We start from the raw sequence: 21,715 nt of genomic DNA on the forward strand, positions 1-21,715 counted from the left end.
TGATACACCTCCTGTGACCTGGCTCTAGGCACCATAGCCTATAAGCTTTGACTCCTTCTAGGTATCCCATGAACATGCATTTCAGAGCTCTAGGTTCGACTTTGTCTTGCCTAATATGAGCATAGGCTACGCAACCAAATACTCTCAGTTTGTCGAGATCTGGTGGATGTCCCGACCAAACTTCTTCAGGTGTCTTCATATCTAACGCTGTCGAAGGACATCTGTTTATCAGATATGTTGCTGTCGAAACAGCCTCAGCCCAGAACACCTTCGTTAACCCCGCACTAGTCAACATGCATCTGACTCTCTCCAAAATAGTTCGATTAAACCTTTCAGCCAAACCATTTTGCTGTGGAGTACCTGCAGTAGTTCTATGCCTTGCAATACCAGAGGCAGCACAAAAAATGTCGAATGCCTCATTGCAAAATTCCAGGCCATTGTCGGTTCTCAACCTCTTGACCTTTCTTCCAGTCTGATTTTCAACCAGAGTCTTCCAACTTTTGAAATTCTCAAAAGTTTCATCCTTAGTCTTCTGGATGAATACCTATAATTTTCTGGAATAATCATCTACTATGGATAGAAAATACCTTGCTCCTGAATGTGATGGACACCTTGCAGGCCCCAAAGATCAGCATGGATGTAATCAAGGGATCCATGTGTTCTTTGTTTGCCTTTGTTGAACTTCACTCTGCAAGATTTTCCAAGTACACAGGGTTCACAAAACTTCAGCTTTTCGACTTTGTCTCCACCAAGCAGATTTTGTTTCCCTAATTCGACCAGACCCCTTTCACTGACATGGCCCAATCTCATGTGCCAGATTTCTGTTTTCGACAAAGGTTTCGTGGATGCAACATTTGTCGAACCACTTACAACTTCAGCCTTAAGGGTATACAAGCCTTGTTTCTTCACGCCTCTCAAGACTTCCTTCGAACCCTTCATGACTCTTAGGATACTTTTCTCTCCTTGGAAAACATATCCTTTCTTGTCGAATTCACCAAGAGAAAGCATATTTCTCTTCAAATCAGGAACATACCTGACTTCAGTCAACAACCTTATTGACTCATCATGGAGCTTGAATCTCACAGATCCAACACCTGCAATCTTGCAAGCCTTGTTGTTTCCCAGCAATACTGATCCACCATCTTGATCACATAATTCCTCGAACAAGTCTTTGTTTGGAGTCATGTGCCAAGTGCAACCTGAATCCATAATCCACTCCTTCTTAGAGTCACTGCTTGAAACCACAAGAACATCAGATGATTCGAAATCATCTTGGATAATGGCAGCGTTGCCATTATCCTTACCTCCATGATATTTCAGGCGTTCAGGGCACACCTTTCTTGTGTGACCCTCCTTCTTACAATGGTAGCATCGAATGTCAGATGCTTCGCCACTGTAAGACTTCGACTGGATTTTGCCTTTCTTCTTGTCGAACTTACCATCCTTTCGTAAGAGTTTTCCTTTAACGGCCAAACCTTCGCCAACAGTCGAAGGTTTATGCTCCTTTCGTTCATTCAAGTCCTTAGAGTACAAGGCTGATTGAACTTCTTCAAACGTCAGGGACTCCCTTCCATAGAAGAGAGTTCCTTTGAAGTGAGCATGTGATCGAGGCAAAGAACACAATAGTAACAGCGCTTGATCTTCATCATCGATCATCACATCAATATTTTCAAGATCAAGAATCAGCTTGTTGAACATATCCAACTGCTCAGCCAATACTTTGTCTTCAATCATCTTGAATGAATACAAAGCTTGCTTCAGGTAGAGTCGATTTACCAGCGATTTGGTCATATACAAACTTTCAAGTTTCACCCATAACCCTGATGCCGTCGTCTCCTTTGATACCTGCCGGAGAACCTTATCACCAAGGCTCAACAAAATTGCGCTGTGTGCTTTCTCGATCATATTCGTCTTCTCCGCTGCCGTCAATTCTGCATTCATGGCTGTCTCTCCCTTCAACGCTTCCAAACAACCCTGCTGAACCAGTAGGGCTTTCATCTTCAAGCGCCACAGACCGAAATCATTCACTCCGGTGAACTTTTCAATCTCATACTTTGTTGAAGGCATCTTCTCCACGCTCATCGCACCAATTTGTTGTGAATTCAATGCCACAAACAAAGTATAAAATAAGGGATGAATAAAGGACAAGGAAGAAGAGGAGAACACAAATATTGGTTATAACTGCTATTCTTTTACTTTCTCTTAAAACAAGATTACAAGTTTACAAGAATAACAAATAACCTCTCTCACCCTAAATTAGGATTTGCAGCTTAACAATGATGAGAGACTAGTATGCTATTTATAATAAAAACCTAACATACTAACTAATGGGCTTTTGCCACAAGGCCCATTACACAAGCCAACTTAATAAACAAGCTAACTTAACAAATTAGGGTTTAAACACTAAAACCTAATTTAACATGCTAACAACCCTAGCATCTTCGACACAAGCATGTGAACAACCTTCGACTTCATGCTTAACCCTGTCGAACCAAGAAACTACCCTTCGGTCATACTAGAGTTCGATCCAATATCTCACATAAATTTTATTGTATATTGGCTTTAGAGTCTGTTTTTTGTGTTGATCTCTTGTGGAAACATTTGGCCAATGTGTTTACAGCAAGATCAATATTGCAGGTGTTGCGATGTAACTGGAAGACTCTTTGTTTCCTTTGTTAAGGGGGGTTGTTATCAACATTGATCCATATGAGGTAATCCATATAAAACGGTTATTCTTCGTCTCGGTGCCATATGAGATGATCCACAAAATGGCGACTTCTTACTTATGTTCAAGATCGGCATCAAAACCAAGTTCGGTGGGGGACATAATCAACTTTAAAATAAGAACTACAAAAAGGAAGGAAAAAAACTAATAGAATTGATAGGTATCCTCAAAAATGAACAACCAATAGCTACTACTACGAGAATAGGTGTCATTTTCATTTAGTGTTGATTCTTACTTTACAGTATTGTGTACATTTTATTTAAATTTGTGATATATTCATTTCTACATTACCAACAAATTAAGTTTACAATTAATTATATGAAAAGTGCATATTGTCCTATTTTTCAAAATCAACGTTAAATTATATGAAAAATAACCACATTTAAATATGAAGAAAGTATTTTCATTATCTAAGTGTTTGAATGAGACGAAATAACATAATATTAAGTGGATCTTTGTTTAGACTTGTGTTCAGTTTATATTTTTATATATCATATACATCGACTCATAGAGTGCTTTGTTATATGCTTTTTCAGTTGAGTGTGTGTTGTTTATGTGTACTACACCAAAAAGAAAAACAATCATGCACTTATATTTATTTAATATTTTTTAAGAAAAAAACTTGCTTTATTAACTTATATATTTCTATTGGTTAGTTTCATTACAAAATTGGATAAGTTATATATTTCTCAAATAATCACAAACAATAAACTTTAAATATATACCATCTTATTTTAATCCAACAGTAAAAAAGCCTTCACAGTGTGAAATGTGAATGCACTATCTCCTTGACTGCACTAAATTGTATTTCAAGGACTAACATTGGTTGTATTCTAAGGAAATAATGAGTCGGATATTTATAAATTAATGAGTCGGATATTTATAAATTTTATCAATTTTTATGAATTTCATCACTTAAACTCACTATTTTCACGGGTTACTATCACTATAATATTTTATTTTAAATTTTAATCAACAAAATATTTATAAATATTTATAGTTATTAATCATATAGGATTTGACACGTCGTTACTTATTAACTATAAAGTAAACACCGCGTTATATTTAAATATTTATAAATATGAGTCGGATATTTATAAATATTTATAGTTATTAATCATATAGAATATGAGAGTGGACCCTACCCCACATCATATTCTTATTTTCTTTTAAAGTTTTGCTTTTATGATTATATATTAATATCTATTATCAATTAAAAGTGAATTTTTTTTATGAGTCCAAATCAAATGAACCAAGTCTCTATTTATAGAGGAAAAAAATAATGAATTTTGATAAAAATAAAAATAAATAAAAAATTTATTTACTATGAAATAATTAATTTTAAATGATTAAAAGAAAATAAAATCTAAATAATCACAACAACCAATAAAATTGTGTAAAGTGTTGCATGTGGCCCCACTTTTTTCTCGTTCAACATGTTGAATCTTTTCAACACCAATTAATCCATATCACATTAAACACCTCATTCAACAAACCATTGTAGACATTCAACTATTGAATAATTTTTTCAACACCCCATTGTAAATGGTCTTATTAGTTAAATCTTTAAAAATTGAATTTTTTTTTATAAATTATGCATAAATAAGTATCAGAAATTTAGTTATGGATAGAATGGCCCGCGTGTAATATTCATCGTCATCCAAAAAGGAAAAAGACAACAGTTATCAAACCCTGTCACCGTCCACCACCCCCACCACCACCACCACCACCATCACCACTCCCTCTTCCTTCCTCCATTTATTGACACTCCAGTAGTACAACAATCCTCATTCAAATGGCAATGGCGACTCACTTCAACTTCCAAACTAACTTTCTCCCATCTTCCCGTCCTCCCACTCGCCGCCTTTCTGTACTCGCTCTATCTCCTCGAATCTCCTCCAAGACCAAGATACTACCCTCCTCAACATTCTTGAAAGGAGAAAGCACAAAGCAATTGCTCAAATTCAACTATGCTGCAACAACTACAACAACTAAACACCGCGTCATTCGCATGTCGTGGGACGGTCCACTCTCTTCCGTCAAATTAATCATCCAGGGTAAAAACATGGAGGTATATGTGTACCCGTTCATAATCACTGCTAATTATTATTACTATCGTTCATAGAACCTATTATATTATCGAACACTGACACGTTGATACTAGTAATAATTTTAGAAATGAATACACTGTCGGTGTTACAGATAACTAGAAATTGATTCCGTTAAGATACACAAGACTATTGAGAAGAACAGGTGTAATTATGGCTATGAGGAAAGTAACTAACTAGTGTAATGTATAACTAACATTGTTAGGGAAGTCTAATAATGTTATATGTGTTGGTACTACTGTGAGTGAGTTCAGCTTAGTGATGCGGTGAAGCAGCACGTGGAGGACAAAGTTGGGAGAGCAGTTCAGAAGCACAGCTACATTGTTAGGGAAGTTGATGTCAGGCTATCTACTCGCGGAGGAGGAGAATTTGGCCGAGGCCCCAGAACGCGCAGATGTGAGGTAGATCACTTGCTTGTGTTGTTGTAACTTGTAACCTAGGAATGATTCTGGGTCTTGAATTAATTAGTTGATTTCTATAGGTGACTTTATTTACTAAGAGGCATGGGGTTGTGCGGGCCGAGGAGCACGCTGAAACTACCTATGGGAGTATAGATTTGGTGTCCTCGATCATTCAGAGAAAGTTGAGAAAGATCAAGGAAAAAGAAACCGATCATGGTCGCCACATGAAGGGATCCGATAGGTTGAAAGTCAGGGAGCCCGTATTGCCATTACCGTCAGATGATGAAGAGGATGAAATTGAAATTTCGCCACAGAAGGAGGAGGAAGAGCAACTTATTGAAGAGGTTGGTACCTTAGTATTTGATACTCTCTACTATTAATTTAGCCTGCTTTTCCTGTAATTATTGAAATATTAGGCTGTGATAGATTCTAGAAATAGTACTGAAAATCATTCTGCAAGCTGAATAGAAAAACTTCAATTTCTGGTTGGAAGAAGATTTGCTCCGGTGCTATCTGTTGATTGATGTATCAATACTTATCAGGAGAATTCTGCTGTTCTTTTGTTAGTTAATATATTTTCCTTACATTGCACTAACTCTAGTTGTGAGGCTGTTTTATACAGGTTGTAAGAACAAAATACTTTGACATGCCTCCCTTAACCGTGTTTGAAGCAATTGACCAGTTGGAAAATGTTCATCATGACTTCTATGCTTTTCGAAATGAAGAAACTGGTGAGTAAATACTACTGGTTTATCTTTCGTCCGGCCTTGTTTCTCACACCTTTTTCTTGTCCCTCCTCTATTTTTTGTTGATGCTGTATTGGGAACTAAATTTGTTTCAGGGGAGATTAATATTGTATACAAAAGAAAAGAAGGAGGTTATGGGCTCATTATACCCAAAGGAGACGGCGAAGCAGATAAATTGGAGCCTATAGTGCTTGAACCAGCTAAAGAACCCTCTGTGCAAGAATGAAAGGCCTTCCACGAGAAATTCGTTTTGTAAGAACACAAGAGCTTGTACATGATTAACGGATGATAATCGCAATTTCTTTGGAGACAGAAGTTGCATAGGAAGTTTAAATAGAGACTCTGGTGTTTCGAGTTCAAAACAAGTTTTAAAGTATGACCCTGTGATTGTAAAATGAAAGGGACGCACCATTGAGTGTGCTGCACATAACTTACACAATACATATTTTCCTCTAACTATGTTATCAGCTCTGTGTAGTGTGTTTATTGCTTTTCCATAATATATAGTAAAATTTTAAATCATTTTTCACTTCTTCCTTTGTCTGTGTAGCAAATTTTATTCTGTGTTCGGTAGATTTGATTAGGTGAATATTGGCTGCCAAGAAAAGTACAAATGATAGGTATAAAATCAAGCAAGGGTTTTCTAATTAAAAGTGTTGTTGAAGTTTATGGGATTTGTCTTTAATGTATATGGTTTTACTGCTATAGCTTTGGGCCTTAAATGTAGACCTGAAAACTAATGTATGTGGTTGTGCTGCTTATAATGATGCCAAAGTGGATGATCAATATGAGTGGACTGATTTTGTTATAGTTCTAATTATGCTTGATGAGTTACTAATGGATGGAATGTAGGATGATTTTAGTTGTTCTTGATGAAATACGGTAGGTTGATCTTTAGATCAACAAGAAGGCTAAATATGACCAAACAAATAGGAAAATGTAAGGCTAGGTATTTTCAACAATAAATATCTTTATGCAAAGCCACAAATTCGTATAATTATTCAAATTCTATTGTCTTAATTACTTGAGCAGTCAACAACATTGCATCCTAGAGAATAAAAACAAAACCAATATTATTTTAAGTGATGAAGAGACGAAAATTGTTTTTTGAGTCAGAGAGCCAAAAATCAAAATTGTAAAAAGATCGGTGAAGGACGCGGGATGGTGGTGGCGGTGGTCTGACTGTTGTTGGCAACAACGGAGGAGCCGTGGAGGGTGGTGGCGGTGCTCTGACTGTTGTTGGCAACAACGGAGGAGCCGTGGAGGCAACGTCAGTGGTATGCAATGTGATGGTGACCAGCCAAAAGATGGCCGCCGACAGTGGCAGTCAGGTCGGGACGACGGGTATGTCGTACCCTAAATTTTGCCAGCGTGGATCCTATCGATTCTTTGAGCATTGAATTTTCCGAAGATCTGAGAAAAACTTCGCCTTATCCGTAACATTCCACACAATCACTACTAAGGAAATATGAAGAGAAGAACCTCCTTCTTTTCACAGTGGAATTTGTCAGCACCAATGAAAACTCCTCAATCTTGCAACAACAAGAAAATCTTTACCCAATCTTCAAGAAAAATTAGTTTCAAGACAATGTCTTCCTAATCAATCACAAATATCTTATTATCAAAATTTGAAAAACAAAACCGAGGTTGAAGATGAGAGAAGTGTTTTGAACTTTTGTCAAAATGAGAGTTAATTTCACAAATGATTATGAAATTCGTTACATGAAAAGTGTTGATTTTTTTTTTATGTGCTTGAGATTAAACAAAAAATGAGTGATAAAAGTTTGTTAGATTCGAATCAAGAACAATACATGGTTTGAGTCAAATGAGCAAGTGAAATCATATATGATTCTTCTTATCTTTCACATCTATATCACTTCCCCAAAAGCAGAAAGAGAACAAAAGTGAAGAGGAAGAAGAAAGAAGTTGAACAAAAAACAAAGTAAGAGATGAAGAAGGAAGAAGAGGAAAAAGAAGCATAAGGAGAAGAGAAAGTGAGAGAGAAAAAATGAAAAGAATATGAAGATGTTTGATAGAAGAGAGAGAAAGAATAATGCAAAAAGAAGAGAAAGGTAAGAAAAATCAATGGAAATTAAATCATATGACATCATCACTTGAACCACACTTAGCAAACAAAGGCAAAATTGAAATAGCATGTAGTTGAAATAGAACAATGTGACATCACTAGTTGGAAAAAGTAAATTTTGGACACAAATTACTCTCAATTTTATTAGGTGGCATAATAACTGATCAGGGCAATAGAGAGATTTTCACAACGCTTTCTTTTCTTATATTATAGATTATAGATTTATTGTTGAACATATTTTTGTAAAATTTATTCAAACATAAATCACTTTACCTTCAAGTCACTTTTATTAAGAATCAATTTTACAGATAAATTCACTCAAAGTCATTTTTAACCAAACTCACCAATACTCCAATAAAAATAAATTGCCAAATGTGCATCCAAACACACACGTTAAATAAATGATTTGATCGAATTATCTAATTATTTTTTCATCATATTTTTTTGGGCAATCTAATTTGCACTCTAAATTTTTTTTAGGGTGATGCTAACTTATGCACTAAAAACACATGTTAAGAAATCATCAAGGAAATGTTTGTGTTAATTTTTTTTAATTAAATCAATGTACAATTTTTAAATTAAATTTCCAATTATAATTTTTTTAATATTTCTCTTAGGACAGAAGCTATAGTTACCTTTTTTATATAGATTTTCAAATCCTAATTAAATACATTCATATTATGTTTTTTTATTTAAAAGACTAAAATATCGTTGGACAATTTTAAGGGAGAAAATTGCTCAAACTCATAACTTCTTTATATCAAATTGATTATATAGAGCCTACAAAAAGATGATTTAGTTTATTTTGATTTACTTTTTTGAAGAGTCAAATTCAATTCTAAGGTGTTGAATTGATTCCGAATGATTTTCAGATATTTGATTCTTCTAAAATAGAATTGATTATGTCTCAAGAATTCCACTTGAAACTACAATTTGTAACTTTTAAGTTTCAACGTAATTTTTACATTGACATTTATTGTTCAACTCGCTTTTACATAAATGTATCCAAATATAAATCACTTTATATCCAACACACTTTTTATCAGAATTAATTCTACAAAATCAATTCATTCATAATCAAATTTCTTCACCGCATAACCAAATTGTTAAGAAATGTGATTAGGTCTAACTCAACCCTACAAAATCGGCTTATAGTGTCAGTGGATGCTTCTTACTCGTAGCAAAAATGTCTTCAGAGGACAGCCCGTAGTTCAAGAATACACTCACCACCTTCTGCATATTGGCACAACATGTTCTAGTAGAAGCTGTGATTGCTGTTGCCAACTCTTTCGTCCTATATTCATACCCAATCTTGACCAAAAATGAAAGCTTATACTCAAGGTTATTGCGGAACAAAATGCCCAAAAACATCAGATTTCTGATCAAGAATTTAAACATATCGCCCGAGTCTAACCCATAATCCTTGAGAAATTGTAATCTAGGACGCAGTTTCCTCTCTCCACTACTATTTAAAATAGCTGGATACACCAACATTATCTTAAATATTTGTTAATCATCAAGTTCTGCAAAAGACCTCAAGAACTCTATTTGTTCTTCAAGACTGTCATACCCAAAAAATTTCCCACCATTTTTCAAGGTATCTTGGCCCAAGGAATTTCCTCAGACATATATGATCATCAGATGCTCAAGGCTACACAGGAACTGGGCATGCTCATCCTTCTCCTAAGCAATAGGTCCCCAACTAGGGTTTTGTTTCTTTTCAGGGAAATGAACTTCTGACACCTCAAGTGGACCTCATGGCTTCCTATATGCTTCAAAGAATCCACATATCAATTTTCAAGCCTTGATTCACAAGATTGCTCTGTCAATGGCTCAATTGGTCAACAGTCGGCTAATTCGACCTAAAAGTCAACTATGGTCAACCTACAGTCAAAACTCCTGATTTTTGGTCAATATAAACATTTTTAAGTTACATTCATCATTTGATCATCATGATTCATCAGGAAAAGATCCAAAAATCATCAAAAGATAAAGTTTATAAATTAGGGTTTTAAGGAGAAAGTCAACTGAACTTTGACTGGGCATAACTCTCACATGGTTCATCATAAATTGTCCAATCAAGGCTCATTATTAATTAAATTCAATTCTCTACAACTTTGATGTTGGGCCCAAGACCAGGAAATGCATCATTTGAGAGATAAGAGCCAAGACATTACAAGTCCTTCTAGAGGTTCACAAAAAGCTGTTTTTTGTCAGGACTAATATCATCAAGATAAAATCTCCAAATGCAAAAAAGGTTCCAAAGTGGCTTGTAGAGGACATCTTGGGCTTTCCAAAAAGTCTTAAAACATATCCATACCATAAAAATTGGGAGAGATATGCTTGGAACAAGTTGGTCAATTTTCAAGAAAAAGGCAAAACCCTAATTGGCAAATCCCCAACTTTTGAGTAATGGGCTTATATTTTTGAGTTTCTCACGTGATACTAAGCCCAAAAGGGGTCCATTAGTCAAATATTATTTATTTTATGAATTTATTTCATTTATATTTGATTTTATTCAAATAAATTCAAATAAAATCATAAGATAATTATGGGATTGATGAATCAATTTTCTTCATTGATCAAAATGTGATTAAATATCATCTAATGGTTAGGATTAAAAGGGAAATATGCACAAAATAAATTTGGATCAAAAAAGGAAAGTTTTTATGCAATTTTCAAATCAAATATTTTCTCAATCAAAGCAAATGTTTTCTTTCAAATTTGTTGACCTAATTCTTTCCTTTATATAAGCACAACACTTTCTGCATCAGGGGACGAGGAAAGAGGGTAAAGGAGTAGGGTTTAAGGATTTCAAAGTTTAAATAAAACTAGGGCACAAAATAATTCTTCTCATAAGCACTTTCAGCTAATTCCAATGATGCCACTGCACTCCTGAAGGCATAAGGAACAATTCTCAATTGGTCTTGAAGCTTGCAACTCACCAGAACCATCCTCCTTCGTATGGATATTCATACCTCACTTATAATTTAAATTTTTTCCTAATACATGCTGTTTAAACAAGTTCTATGCATACATATATATTCACAACCATGTTTAGATTCGTTTAGAGTCATAATTCACAAGGTTTGGTGTAGGAATGGCGTGATGCCATTGTTAGGGCATGCAAAGAAGGAAGCTTTGTTCTTGCAGTTACGGGCGTTATTAATCAAAACTAACCATTCCATTAAATTCGTGGCATGAAATTTAGTGGATATGGGCATTTTTGTTTCTTGTGTGAGTTAGATTTTGCAGGTTTTGAAACGTCGCCATGGGAGAAGAAGAACCTGCGAAAAAATCTACAGGTAAAGTCGCAACAATTTACATAGCAAAATCCGTAGGGGCCAAACGTAGAAGACGATGAACAATGTTCGTTGAATTGCTGACCGTTACGTGGCGTTGTCTTATTCGTGCGTCAACGATAGCCACTTCTCTCTCCTACTCCAATTGGACAGTCAACCAAGTCCACCCTTCTCTCTAATTTTGATTGGATATGCAGGCTGTAGTGGGATCCATGTCACTTCGTGCTTTTAAATTCCATTAACTAACGAATTGTGTATATTATGTTTTCCTTTTGTTTTTTTATCAATTGTCAAGCGTTGTACAGGCGGTGAAACGTGAACGTGATGGTGGCCAAAGAAACCTGGGTTCGATCCCCAGGTTGTACAATTTTATTTTTCCATTCGTTTGAACACTGGTCCTGCGCTCCCTGCCAGCCAACCTTTACCATACGCCCTACAACCCCATCAGTTGGATCCCCACAAAAGCCAAATATGAGAGAGCAGGATGCATGCTCACCATGGACCTTCATAGAGTCTCCTCACTGGATTACACGCCCTGGTTGCAATTCACAAGTATTGGGCTTAATGAAATTGTTGGGCCATACATCTCTCTTTCTGATCATACCCCAGGCCCCTTTATTTTGTTTTCTCTCTTTTTTATCTCCTTTTTTGTTTAATTTATTTAAATAATTTTTTAATTAAACTCAACCTTTAAAAATACAAAAAAAAAAAGATTTTAGGTTTTAATTAAGTTTAATAATTTTAATTAACCTAGTAATTAGGTTTTATTAATTTAGCTTTGAGTTAATTTTAGGTTAATTAGTAATTAGTTTTTTTAGCATTAATTTAGTTAATTTAGAATTAGGTTAATTTAGACTTAGTTTAATAATAAATTAATTTAGGTTTTCACTTAATCTCTTTAAAACTGATTTTCTTCAAACTCAAATTGCTCTCGATTCTCTTCTCACCTCAAACTCTGTGAATGTTGCAAGCTATTTTTTGATGTAATAGTAATTAGGGCTTTATTTTTTCTTCTTTTTACTTTCCGCACCCATAAACTGCTTTAAATTTCTGTATGATATTAACTGCGTGGTTAGTAAAGTAGGGAGTGACAATAATTAATTAAATCTAGTTCACCTAATGCAAGATAAATATCTGATTCCAATTCACGTGATTGTTGCACCCACCCACCTTTAGGGTAATCCCTCTTCGTTGCCTTTCGAATTAAATGGTCAAGTCCCTCGAACGTGAGGGTACCTTAGCACATGTTGTCTTCGGTTCAAAAATCATCACAAAGATCATAGTCCCTCGATGACCCTCAATGTTACCTACGAATATATGATGTCATCCCTCGAGTGTTGCATACGAAAAGTGATGATTCTCCATTCGATTGCTAAGGTATCCTTACATGTTGCCTTCGATGACCATACGACGACCCTTTGATGATCCGCTTAAATTCAATGAAAGAGCTACCTACCCAAACAATTGGTATTGATAGTCTCTTTCCCTTAACGAAAGGAAAAGAACAAGAAAGACCAACTTAGGGTAGGTAACTCTTAAGTGCTTGCTCACAACAATTCAACAAATGCTTTTCACACACTGTTTTTTTAACATTGTCTTTTCAGACATTTTCAAAAGTAAACTATTTTTCTAAACACACACGACACTTTCAAACAAATCAAAAAAACAAGTGAGATAAGCAATTAAGAGCCCATGGATAACCATGGATACAAAGGGTGCTTTCACCTTTTCTTTGTATAACCTACCCCCCGAACTCAAACCTCTTTCAAAGGTCTTTCATGTTCTTTTTGCCTTTCCTAAATTGGATAAAATAAAAGTCGGAGGCGAATCTTGCTCACCGCAACATTTTGTTTGCGAAACATTAAAAAAGTCAGTTCTCCCACCATATTATAAAGATGTTATGTCCTTAAACACAAGATCATAGGTAACGCAGTCACCACTTTCCCAACACTATCCTCATCTACGCCACCTAACTCAGTAAGAACCATGAATCTTAGTTTCAGCTTATTATCCAAGTCATCGTTGAGAATCGCAGGGTGCTTCAGAATCAAATCAACACCACCAAATGGTTTTAAGAAACTAATTAATCTTTCAATTTCTTCCATTAACCTATGACAAATTGCCTTTGACAAACTCACTTTGTTAAGCACATGTGCAATCTTATCAACCCCAATTCCACTATCAATAAGCAATTGAACCTTCTTAGGAAAATCAGATAATTCTTTCGGTTCATTAGCCGATAAAAGAAATTTCACCTTGGCTTCCTCAACCTGTCCTTGAAATTCATTTCTCAAAAAATTTAACAATGGGTCAATTTCATTTGAAGTTAGCATATTTAATTGCTTTGTAACTATGTGATTGATGAACACACGACCTAATACAAGAGATCTTAAATAAAGAATACGATCCCACAATAAATCTAGTTGTATCGAGGTCAGTTCGGAAGCATTGCTTAAGAGCAAATTGGTTTCCTCAAAGCTGATATCGATTTCTTGAAACAAAGTGACAAGTCTGACTGCAAATGAAACAAAAAATAATAGTAAGAAGATTGCTTACAAGGTGTTTGAGAAAATGCGTGTGAGAAATTTATTTACCATATTGGAAGTCGATATTGGGCGGTGGGAAATGCAGCTGCAGTGGATGGAGGGCCAAAATTGGAAAAGGAGATAGTTGTTGTTTGGTGGTTGTGATTTGGTGAATGGGGAGATTAAGGGCTGAGTTTGAAGATGACAAGAATGTGAAGGGTTTATTATAGAAGAAGAGCAATGGCATGGACGATATGAGAATAGAGGAAGTGCTGCTAGCGCCATTTCTGCAAATCACAATCACGACAAGGGATGACAGCGCCTCGACGAAATGTGTGGATTGTGGGTTCTAACTGCAAAGTGCTGCCCAATCACGGACATGGTAAAATAATAAGGATGTGAAAAGAAAATGTCCTTATCTATTGTCTTAAAGGTTAAATTAATAAAATTTCCTATCCCACCCCATACATCTCTTACGCACTACCGAATTGGCAATAATGCCTTCAGTTTCCATAGAAGTCTTCGGGAAGCATTTTTTTTGTTCAATGTTGTTTTGCTTCGTATATGTACATACGGAACATTTCTGTAGATGCATCCGTGGAATAAACTCAATCTCATAATACCAAAACAACAACATGTGTAACCATAAATGATCCATTCATTGATTAAAATCGGCATTACATCGAAATTTCCAACAAAAAATTTAGAAACCTAAGAAATAGAAATATAAGAAATTATAACAGTCAAAACTATATCATCTGATTTATGCATCATTTGAATGAGATTAATTGTATTTTTTACTTCATTCCACCAACCTTTTGTTTCTCCAGTCTCAAGCGAGGTCCTTATTTTAAGCCTCTGGATCCTTCTGATGACTTTGTGGGGTTTGTCGGGTTTAAGCCTCCTAGAAGCAATAATCTGTACAAATAAGAAAATGGACAATAATAACACTTGGAAATCATATTATAAATTAATGATCATTAAAGATTAGTTCAGCCTCCTAGAAGCAATACCTCTTCAGAATCAATCAGCTTCCAATAGCCAGCCACAACCTGGATCGCTTAGAGAAGCAGAAGCAATGAACTGCCAGTATCGGTTTCGTCTTCGATCCAAACCAAGAGGCAATGATCTATGCATGAAAGTTTCTTCCCCCAATTGACCAATATATAATTTAAAACTCGACCTTGATTTTTCAGCAACGTAAATAGATTGCTGGAGAGAATAATTAACAATCTTGCTTCTGCAAGTTCGATTCTAATGAATTCGGAATAAAATTTTGATTTTCCTGTATTGAATTTATTTGTTCATGCTAGTCACAGGAAGTGAGTGAAGTGCCTATAGTATTTTCAACTTCAACAGTATGCACTGGGCACTCTTTACCCCCTACTGATGGCTACTGATGGAAATGTAACAGCTGGTTCACTCTTGTTTCCCAAATTGGAGAAAGATTGCATTTTACAAAATAATCCTCTTTAATACTGCATTTATCAAGTTGTGCCTCAGTCCACTCTTGCTTTTTTAAAGCATCTGCGGCTTCTAGACATTCCTGCAACATTGCTCATAAACAACACATACAGAGACAAACAAAAATCATTTCTAAGGACAAAACACAAGTCAATAATGAGAAATTAAGGCATGAAACCTCTGGTAGATTCCTCCTTTCCTCCACTTCCCATAACTTCCAGCAATGGCCAACAAAGGTCCAAACATGAGTTTGAAGGTTCACCAAGCAATACGATGGCAGCACGTTTGTGTCGGCATGGCAACAGAAATATATTTGTTATTAACTCTGGAAATGTCTGGCCTGTAGCAGGTCGTGAACCTATACAAACATTGGCAAACATTGTAGTTTAGGGTCTACAGCAGGAAATTTTGATCTTTAGACGGAGTAGTTTACCTGCACACATCTAGAAATAATGTCTGCGAAATTTGACAATGATTTGGCAGGAAGCAGTTTCATCAATTACTTCATCATCCTCACCAGACAACTGTCTCTGGGAAAAAACATGTGAGTCTAGTATCTAGTAGAAGAAAAAAAATCAAGAAATTCAGACATTTACTTCCAAGAAAAATATGGGTTGCTCTAAAAAACGATACAATTGTCTGTAGATTCAAGGTTCTTAACAAATTGAGACCTCCATAAATTCTTCTATAAAATTCTACCATATAGTTATCAAAATGTCACTGTTATTGCTTTCTCTCTCAACATTAGTAACAAATAAACAAAATCATAGAAATTCTAACTTAAAAATAGCTCATAATCTGAATAGAGATGAAGAGGAGGAAAATAGAAGAAGTGGTTGTACCATAGAAATTGTAACTTATAAATAGGCCAACATGTTACATGACGAATATCAAGTGAGTAGTTAAAAAAGTTATGACATTTACACCTTTTGCGAAGATAAAACATCGCATCGTGTATGGATGAAACAGAATCATACAACTTCTTCAACTCAAATTCCATTACCTAGAAAGTGAGAAGATATAACATGTCTCTGCATTAGTTTCTATTCAGAATTCATCCTCATAGCTCTGCAGAAGTTTCTAAATACATACAAAACTATAAAAGGTTAACAATAAATACAAAAAATCTTATCTCTTCAGAAGTTTCTAAATAAATAAATACATGTTTAGCAGTTTCTAAATGTTGACATATAATTTCACATATTTATAATGGTTTGGACTGCAGAAGTGGATTACCACAAGAAGTGCATTTCCTACATACAATTTCAAATCAAAGGAATCATTTGAAGCTAGCCTGGTTATAGAATCGGTTCCCTTTGAAGTCGATGTAGTGCCATCAGGTTGTATAGCAGAACCTGAAGAACCGTCGCCGATGTGAGAAGGACTCCATGATGACTCATGAACATCATAAGCAAGCATTTGCAAGCATTTGCAAGCATTGTCCAGCCGGTTAACATGTAGACTGAATGAGAGAATCAAAAAGGGTCATGAATTTATGAGCAATTGAATTTTAGGACATACTTGTATTTTAACTTTCCATCTTGTACAAGACCCAAAAGCTTGTCAATCATTCTTCTGCCCTCCTCAGCTTTATCTGTACTCAACCAATTCTGCAACCAGAAACCCCTCAAGGAAAGTTCCTGCAAATATGTGTTTTCAGACTAAGGTCATTCCTAACAAACCATAGCAATGCCATATTTCTAGTAAAAATATAATCACACGTGTTATTGAAAGGTTATGCCATAAGTAAGTCGTGATACTTGTTTTGGACATCCAAAAGAGCCCAACATGACTATTTTTTATTGCCACTTTCCAGCTCATTTTCTATTTTGATGAGGGATCAATTTTAATTTTAAGAGATTCCATTTCAAACCAAGATAAATAATTTGTTTTCTTCATTTCAGTACTTCATTATTGATTCATTATGATAGAACAGCAAGATAGAACACATGAACCATAATATCACTGTGATTCTTTACAGAGTATATGCTATGGCATCATGTTATGGCAGTAGCAGCAAGATAGAACACATGCACCATAATATAATTGAAGCAATGTAACAATTTAAATTATATGACAATAGCTATTAAAATTGATACATAATAACCTGAAAAGTGTTGGGCAAGAACGAACCAATACAACCAAACTCAGTTACATTTTCCAGACCAATTCCTACTACAATCACGGCAGATCAAACAACACCATGACTTCAATCTCCTCATTTCAATTTCCACTTCATCCTATAATTTCAACACACACATTTGAAAGACAGTATTATGACATGTTTCCCAACAAATTGTAAGATTTTATCATACCAGGTGTATGCATAATCAATGGGCAGGACCCATGTTGCTACACATTTTTCCCAGACTTGCAGGAACACTGCAAAATTATGTTCTTACATATACACGAATCATAAACGAATGCACTTGATACACGGTTTTCTAAGCAAGGAAATCGGTACAAAAGTGCTACCAATGCACAAAGCTACATACTGCATCAGAATGAAACAAAGGATCTATTTCTAGTGACTTATCTATTCATTCCAACTCTAAGTTCATTTCACCACAAACTTGTACAAAACAAAATAACAACAAAAAAAGCTTAAACCAGAAAAACAAAAACTTAAACCACAAAGATAACATCAGAAACTGAAACCACAAAGGAAAAACCAGAAAAAGCTTTAACTGGAAACTTCTAAAACCACCAGAAAAAGCTGAAACCAAAATAAGCTTAAATAGAAAAATAAAATCAGAACACATGTAAAACAATAATAACACACACATTGGTGATTTCGCAGCAAACAGAGAACCATAATCTTGAAATAACCATAATAAGCATAAAACAGAAGTATGATATTCATTACCTTAGATTTTTTCTGAAGAACAAAGGTTGAAGATGAAGATAAATGTGAAGTGGGGAGGGAAATAACATTTTGGGAACAGGGGAGTGAAGATAAAAATAAAAATAATTTAATAAAAATATTATTTATTTTCTAAATTTATAGAAAATAGTCAAACTAAATTTTCATTTTGGAATAGGGGAGTGGCAATATTTGGGCCCCTGAGTGTGAGGAATTGACCAAATTTTTCATTTAGGTCTCTTCCCTCTATCTTGAGGCATCCATAATCCATTCAATCTAGAACCGTGGTCCAGATACACTTTTTATTGCTTGCAAAATTTATAGTATAAGATTTTCACACTAACTTCCCATGTTTCTCCCAAAGATTCAAATAACATGATTACAGTATGTCCACAGCAAAGCAGGAAATATTAGCAGCAGAAACATACACTAAAGTCATGTATGGATTGGTTGGTATATTCACAGCAAAGCAGGAAATATTAGCAGCAGTTAGTAGAACTAGGCTACCTCTAAAACACATTATTGTCTTGATGTCACATTATATTTTTTTATTCTTCACTTCTATCAACAAAATAGACTCTTTTTCATTAACTTATTTTGTTGAGTCATAAGGAATACAACAAAATAAATAAGGACTGCAAAACTAATGTACAAGGAAAAGGAAAACAAATTCATTTGTTCATCTTTATTCCAATTTAGATTTTACAGAAGCCTTTTTCAGCCGAGCGGCGAAGTTCTCACTTGAAACAGTTAAAAGTTGATTGAGAGATATTTGTCCCCCGCATGAATCCTTCTTTATTTCATACCTATACTTAATTCTGTCATCAAAATTGTATCCAAGAAATGCAGGAAAATCCAACAACTCCTGAATGTCACGATCCATCTCCTCTATCAAATACTTAATCTTCTTCTCCAACGAGGCGTGATTACACTGCAGTATCCGTGGTTGTTTCTTACTCATAGCAAAAATGTCTTCAGACGACAACCCGTAATTCAAGCATACACTCACCACCTTCTGCATATTCGCACAGCTTATTCTAGAAGAAGCCGTTAATGCCGCGGCCAACTCTTTCGTCCTATATTCATACCCAATCTTGACCAAAAACGAAAGCTTACACTCAAGGTTATTGCGGAACGAAATGGCCAAAAACATCGGACCTCTGATCAATAATTTAAACATATCGCCCGAGTCTAACCCACAATCCTTGAGAAATTGTAATCTAGGACGCAGTTTCCTCTCTCTACTTCTACTGAAAATAGATGGACACGCCAACACTATCCTAAATATTTGTTGATCATCAAGTTCTGCAAAAGACCTCAAGAACACTATATGTTCCTCAAGATGTTCTGCCCTAAAATTTAAGATTGGAGGGTACCTATTCACCATTTTCCCAACACTATCCTCATCTCCGCCACTTAACTCAGTAAGAACCCTGAATCTCGGCTTCAGCTGACTATCCAAATCATAGTTGAGAGTTGCAGGGCGCTTCACAATCAAATCAACACCACCAAATCGTTTTAAGAAACTAATTACACTTTCAATTTCTTCCATTGACCTATGAAAAATTGCCTTTGACAAACTCACTTTGTTAAGCACATGTCCAATCTTATCAACCCCAATTCCACTGTCAATAAGCAATTGAACCTTCTGAAGAAAATCAGATAATTCTTTCGGCTCATTAGCCGATAAAAGACGTTTCACCTTAGCTTCCTTAACCTGTCCTTGCAATTCATTTCTCAAAAAGTTTAACAATGGGTCAATTTCATTTGAAGTTAGCATATTTAATTGCTTTGTAACTATGTGATTGATGGACATACGACCTAACCCAAGAGATTTTAAAGAAAGAATGCGATCCCGCAATAAATCTAGTTGTATCGAGGTCAGTTCGGAAGCATTGCTCAAGAGCAAATTGGCTTCCTCAAAGCTGATACCGATATCTTGAAACAAAGTGACAAGTCTGACTGCAAATGAAACAAAAAATAATAGTAAGAAGATTGCTTACAAGGTGTTTGAGAAAATGCGTGTGAGAAATTTATTTACCGTATTGGAAGTCGAGATTGGGCGTGTGGGAAGTGCAGCGGCAGTGGATGGAGGGCCGAAATTGGAAAAGGAGATAGTTGTTGTTTGGTGGTTGTGATTTGGTGAGTGGGGAGATGAAGGACTGAGTTTGAAGATGACGGGAATGTGAAGGGTTTATTATAGAAGAAGAGCAATGGTATGGAGGATATGAGAATAGAGGAAGTGCTGCTAGCGCCATTTCTGCAAATCACGACAAGGGATGACAGCGCCTCGACGGAATGGGTGGATTGTGGGTGCTAACTGCAAAGTGCTGCCCAATCACGGTCATGGGTAAAATAATAAGGATGTGAAAAGAAAATGTCCTTATCTATTGCCTTAAAGGTTAAATTAAGAAATTTTATTATTCCGTCCCATACATCTCTCACGCACCACCAAATTGGCTAAAATGCCTTCTGTTTTCATAGATGTCTTCTGTTTTCATAGATGTCTTCAGGAAGCATTTTTTTTTATTTAATATTGTTTTGCTCCGTATATGTACATACGGAATATTTTTGTAGATGCATCCATGGAATAAACTAAATCTCAGAATACCAAAACAACAACATGTGTAACTATAAAAGATCCATTCATTGATTAAAATCGGCATTACATCGAAATTTCCAACAGAAAATTAAGAAACCTAAGAACTAGAAATATAAGAAATTATAACAGTAAAAAATATATCATCTGATTTATGCATCATTTGAATAGGATTAATTGTATTTTTCACTTCATCCCACCAACCTTCTGTTTCTCCAGTCTCAAGCGAGGTCCTTGTTTTAAGCCTCTGGATCCTTCTGATGACTTTGCCGAGTTTGTACCCCCTCTAACCAAGACATCAGAGTCCTCTTGAGTTGGTAGAATGAATGGATGTTCCTAAATTTAATCGGCATCGGGGATTTGAGAGGAGAGAAAACAACATGTCCATCCCTTTTGAGAAAAATCGGTACAGAATCGGGACGCTTGGATGATGTTCGCTGCCATGATGGTGGCCTTATTTGAGTCATTTTTGTGTTTATGTTTGTGTGTAATACAACCCTAGATACCCCAACTTTATAGAAGCCCCTGGTGAATATCGACAACGTAATGCATTAGAAGAAAGAAATACCTTTGCAACTGCATTCATCAAAGCAGTATCGCAGTCTCTAACAATCACAAGTCCTGTACCGCGACACGTATTTGTTTTCATCCAACATTTTCAACAGACGTTGCATCTCACTCCTATCTCCCCTACTAGCCTTATTATTGCGGTACCGTTGATTATACACTTGCCTTATATTCGATATGTTGCCGGGTTCCTTCCATTTTAATGTGACAAGTATATTTTTTGGTTGGACAATATTCAAGGACATGTCCTTAATACATGTCTTCTCTTTCGAATTAAGTCGACATACACTAGGATGTCCTTGTAATTTTGTGCACAAATCATGGTTATG

The 21,715-nt window shown here is 35.5% G+C and overlaps 3 protein-coding genes across 9 annotated transcripts; 1 reads left to right on the forward strand and 2 right to left on the reverse strand.

The window, feature by feature from the left end:
* The first annotated feature begins 4,355 nt into the window (after positions 1 to 4,355).
* On the forward strand, positions 4,356 to 6,509 carry LOC131661237 (ribosome-binding factor PSRP1, chloroplastic). The gene is made up of 5 exons (XM_058930696.1): positions 4,356 to 4,796; positions 5,088 to 5,234; positions 5,315 to 5,578; positions 5,857 to 5,965; positions 6,076 to 6,509. The coding sequence occupies exons 1-5, from the start codon at positions 4,521 to 4,523 to the stop codon at positions 6,204 to 6,206; spliced, it is 927 nt and encodes a 308-aa protein (XP_058786679.1). The 5' UTR covers positions 4,356 to 4,520; the 3' UTR covers positions 6,207 to 6,509.
* Positions 6,510 to 13,065: 6,556 nt separating this feature from the next.
* LOC131661240 (transcription termination factor MTERF8, chloroplastic-like) lies at positions 13,066 to 14,096 on the reverse strand. The gene has a single exon (XM_058930701.1). The coding sequence runs from the start codon at positions 13,699 to 13,701 to the stop codon at positions 13,267 to 13,269; it is 435 nt and encodes a 144-aa protein (XP_058786684.1). The 5' UTR covers positions 13,702 to 14,096; the 3' UTR covers positions 13,066 to 13,266.
* A 75-nt stretch (positions 14,097 to 14,171) lies between these two features.
* LOC131661238 (transcription termination factor MTERF8, chloroplastic-like) lies at positions 14,172 to 20,631 on the reverse strand. 7 transcript variants are annotated; one of them, XR_009301152.1, is made up of 6 exons: positions 20,262 to 20,631; positions 19,027 to 20,182; positions 17,465 to 17,597; positions 16,879 to 16,997; positions 14,907 to 16,712; positions 14,173 to 14,811 (listed from the first exon to the last, which is right to left on the reverse strand). XR_009301152.1 is itself a non-coding variant. In XM_058930699.1 (3 exons), the coding sequence occupies exons 1-3, from the start codon at positions 20,476 to 20,478 to the stop codon at positions 17,576 to 17,578; spliced, it is 1,395 nt and encodes a 464-aa protein (XP_058786682.1). In that variant the 5' UTR covers positions 20,479 to 20,631; the 3' UTR covers positions 17,017 to 17,575. The 7 variants fall into 7 exon arrangements, 2 of the variants coding, with proteins under 2 accessions (XP_058786682.1, XP_058786681.1); XR_009301151.1 differs by having other exon boundaries at positions 14,172 to 14,811; positions 14,907 to 16,997; positions 17,491 to 17,597; XR_009301150.1 differs by having other exon boundaries at positions 14,172 to 14,811; positions 14,907 to 16,997.
* Positions 20,632 to 21,715: the final 1,084 nt, after the last annotated feature.

The sequence above is a fragment of the Vicia villosa genome, linkage group LG3, assembly GCF_029867415.1.
Source record: "Vicia villosa cultivar HV-30 ecotype Madison, WI linkage group LG3, Vvil1.0, whole genome shotgun sequence".
NCBI lineage: Eukaryota > Viridiplantae > Streptophyta > Magnoliopsida > Fabales > Fabaceae > Vicia > Vicia villosa.

What these genes read in the sequence shown, in the direction of transcription:
- LOC131661238 (XM_058930698.1), bottom strand. Translation starts at nt 20,478, where the DNA reads ATGGCGCTAGCAGCACTTCCTCTATTCTCATATCCTCCATACCATTGC. An exon ending in CAATCTCGACTTCCAATACG is followed by an intron (nt 20,183 to 20,261) that starts GTAAATAAATTT and finishes TTTCATTTGCAG; the next exon opens with TCAGACTTGTCACTTTGTTT.
- LOC131661240 (XM_058930701.1), bottom strand. Translation starts at nt 13,701, where the DNA reads ATGCTAACTTCAAATGAAATTGACCCATTGTTAAATTTTTTGAGAAAT.
- LOC131661237 (XM_058930696.1), top strand. Translation starts at nt 4,521, where the DNA reads ATGGCAATGGCGACTCACTTCAACTTCCAAACTAACTTTCTCCCATCT. An exon ending in CCAGAACGCGCAGATGTGAG is followed by an intron (nt 5,235 to 5,314) that starts GTAGATCACTTG and finishes TGATTTCTATAG; the next exon opens with GTGACTTTATTTACTAAGAG. An exon ending in AAGAGCAACTTATTGAAGAG is followed by an intron (nt 5,579 to 5,856) that starts GTTGGTACCTTA and finishes TGTTTTATACAG; the next exon opens with GTTGTAAGAACAAAATACTT.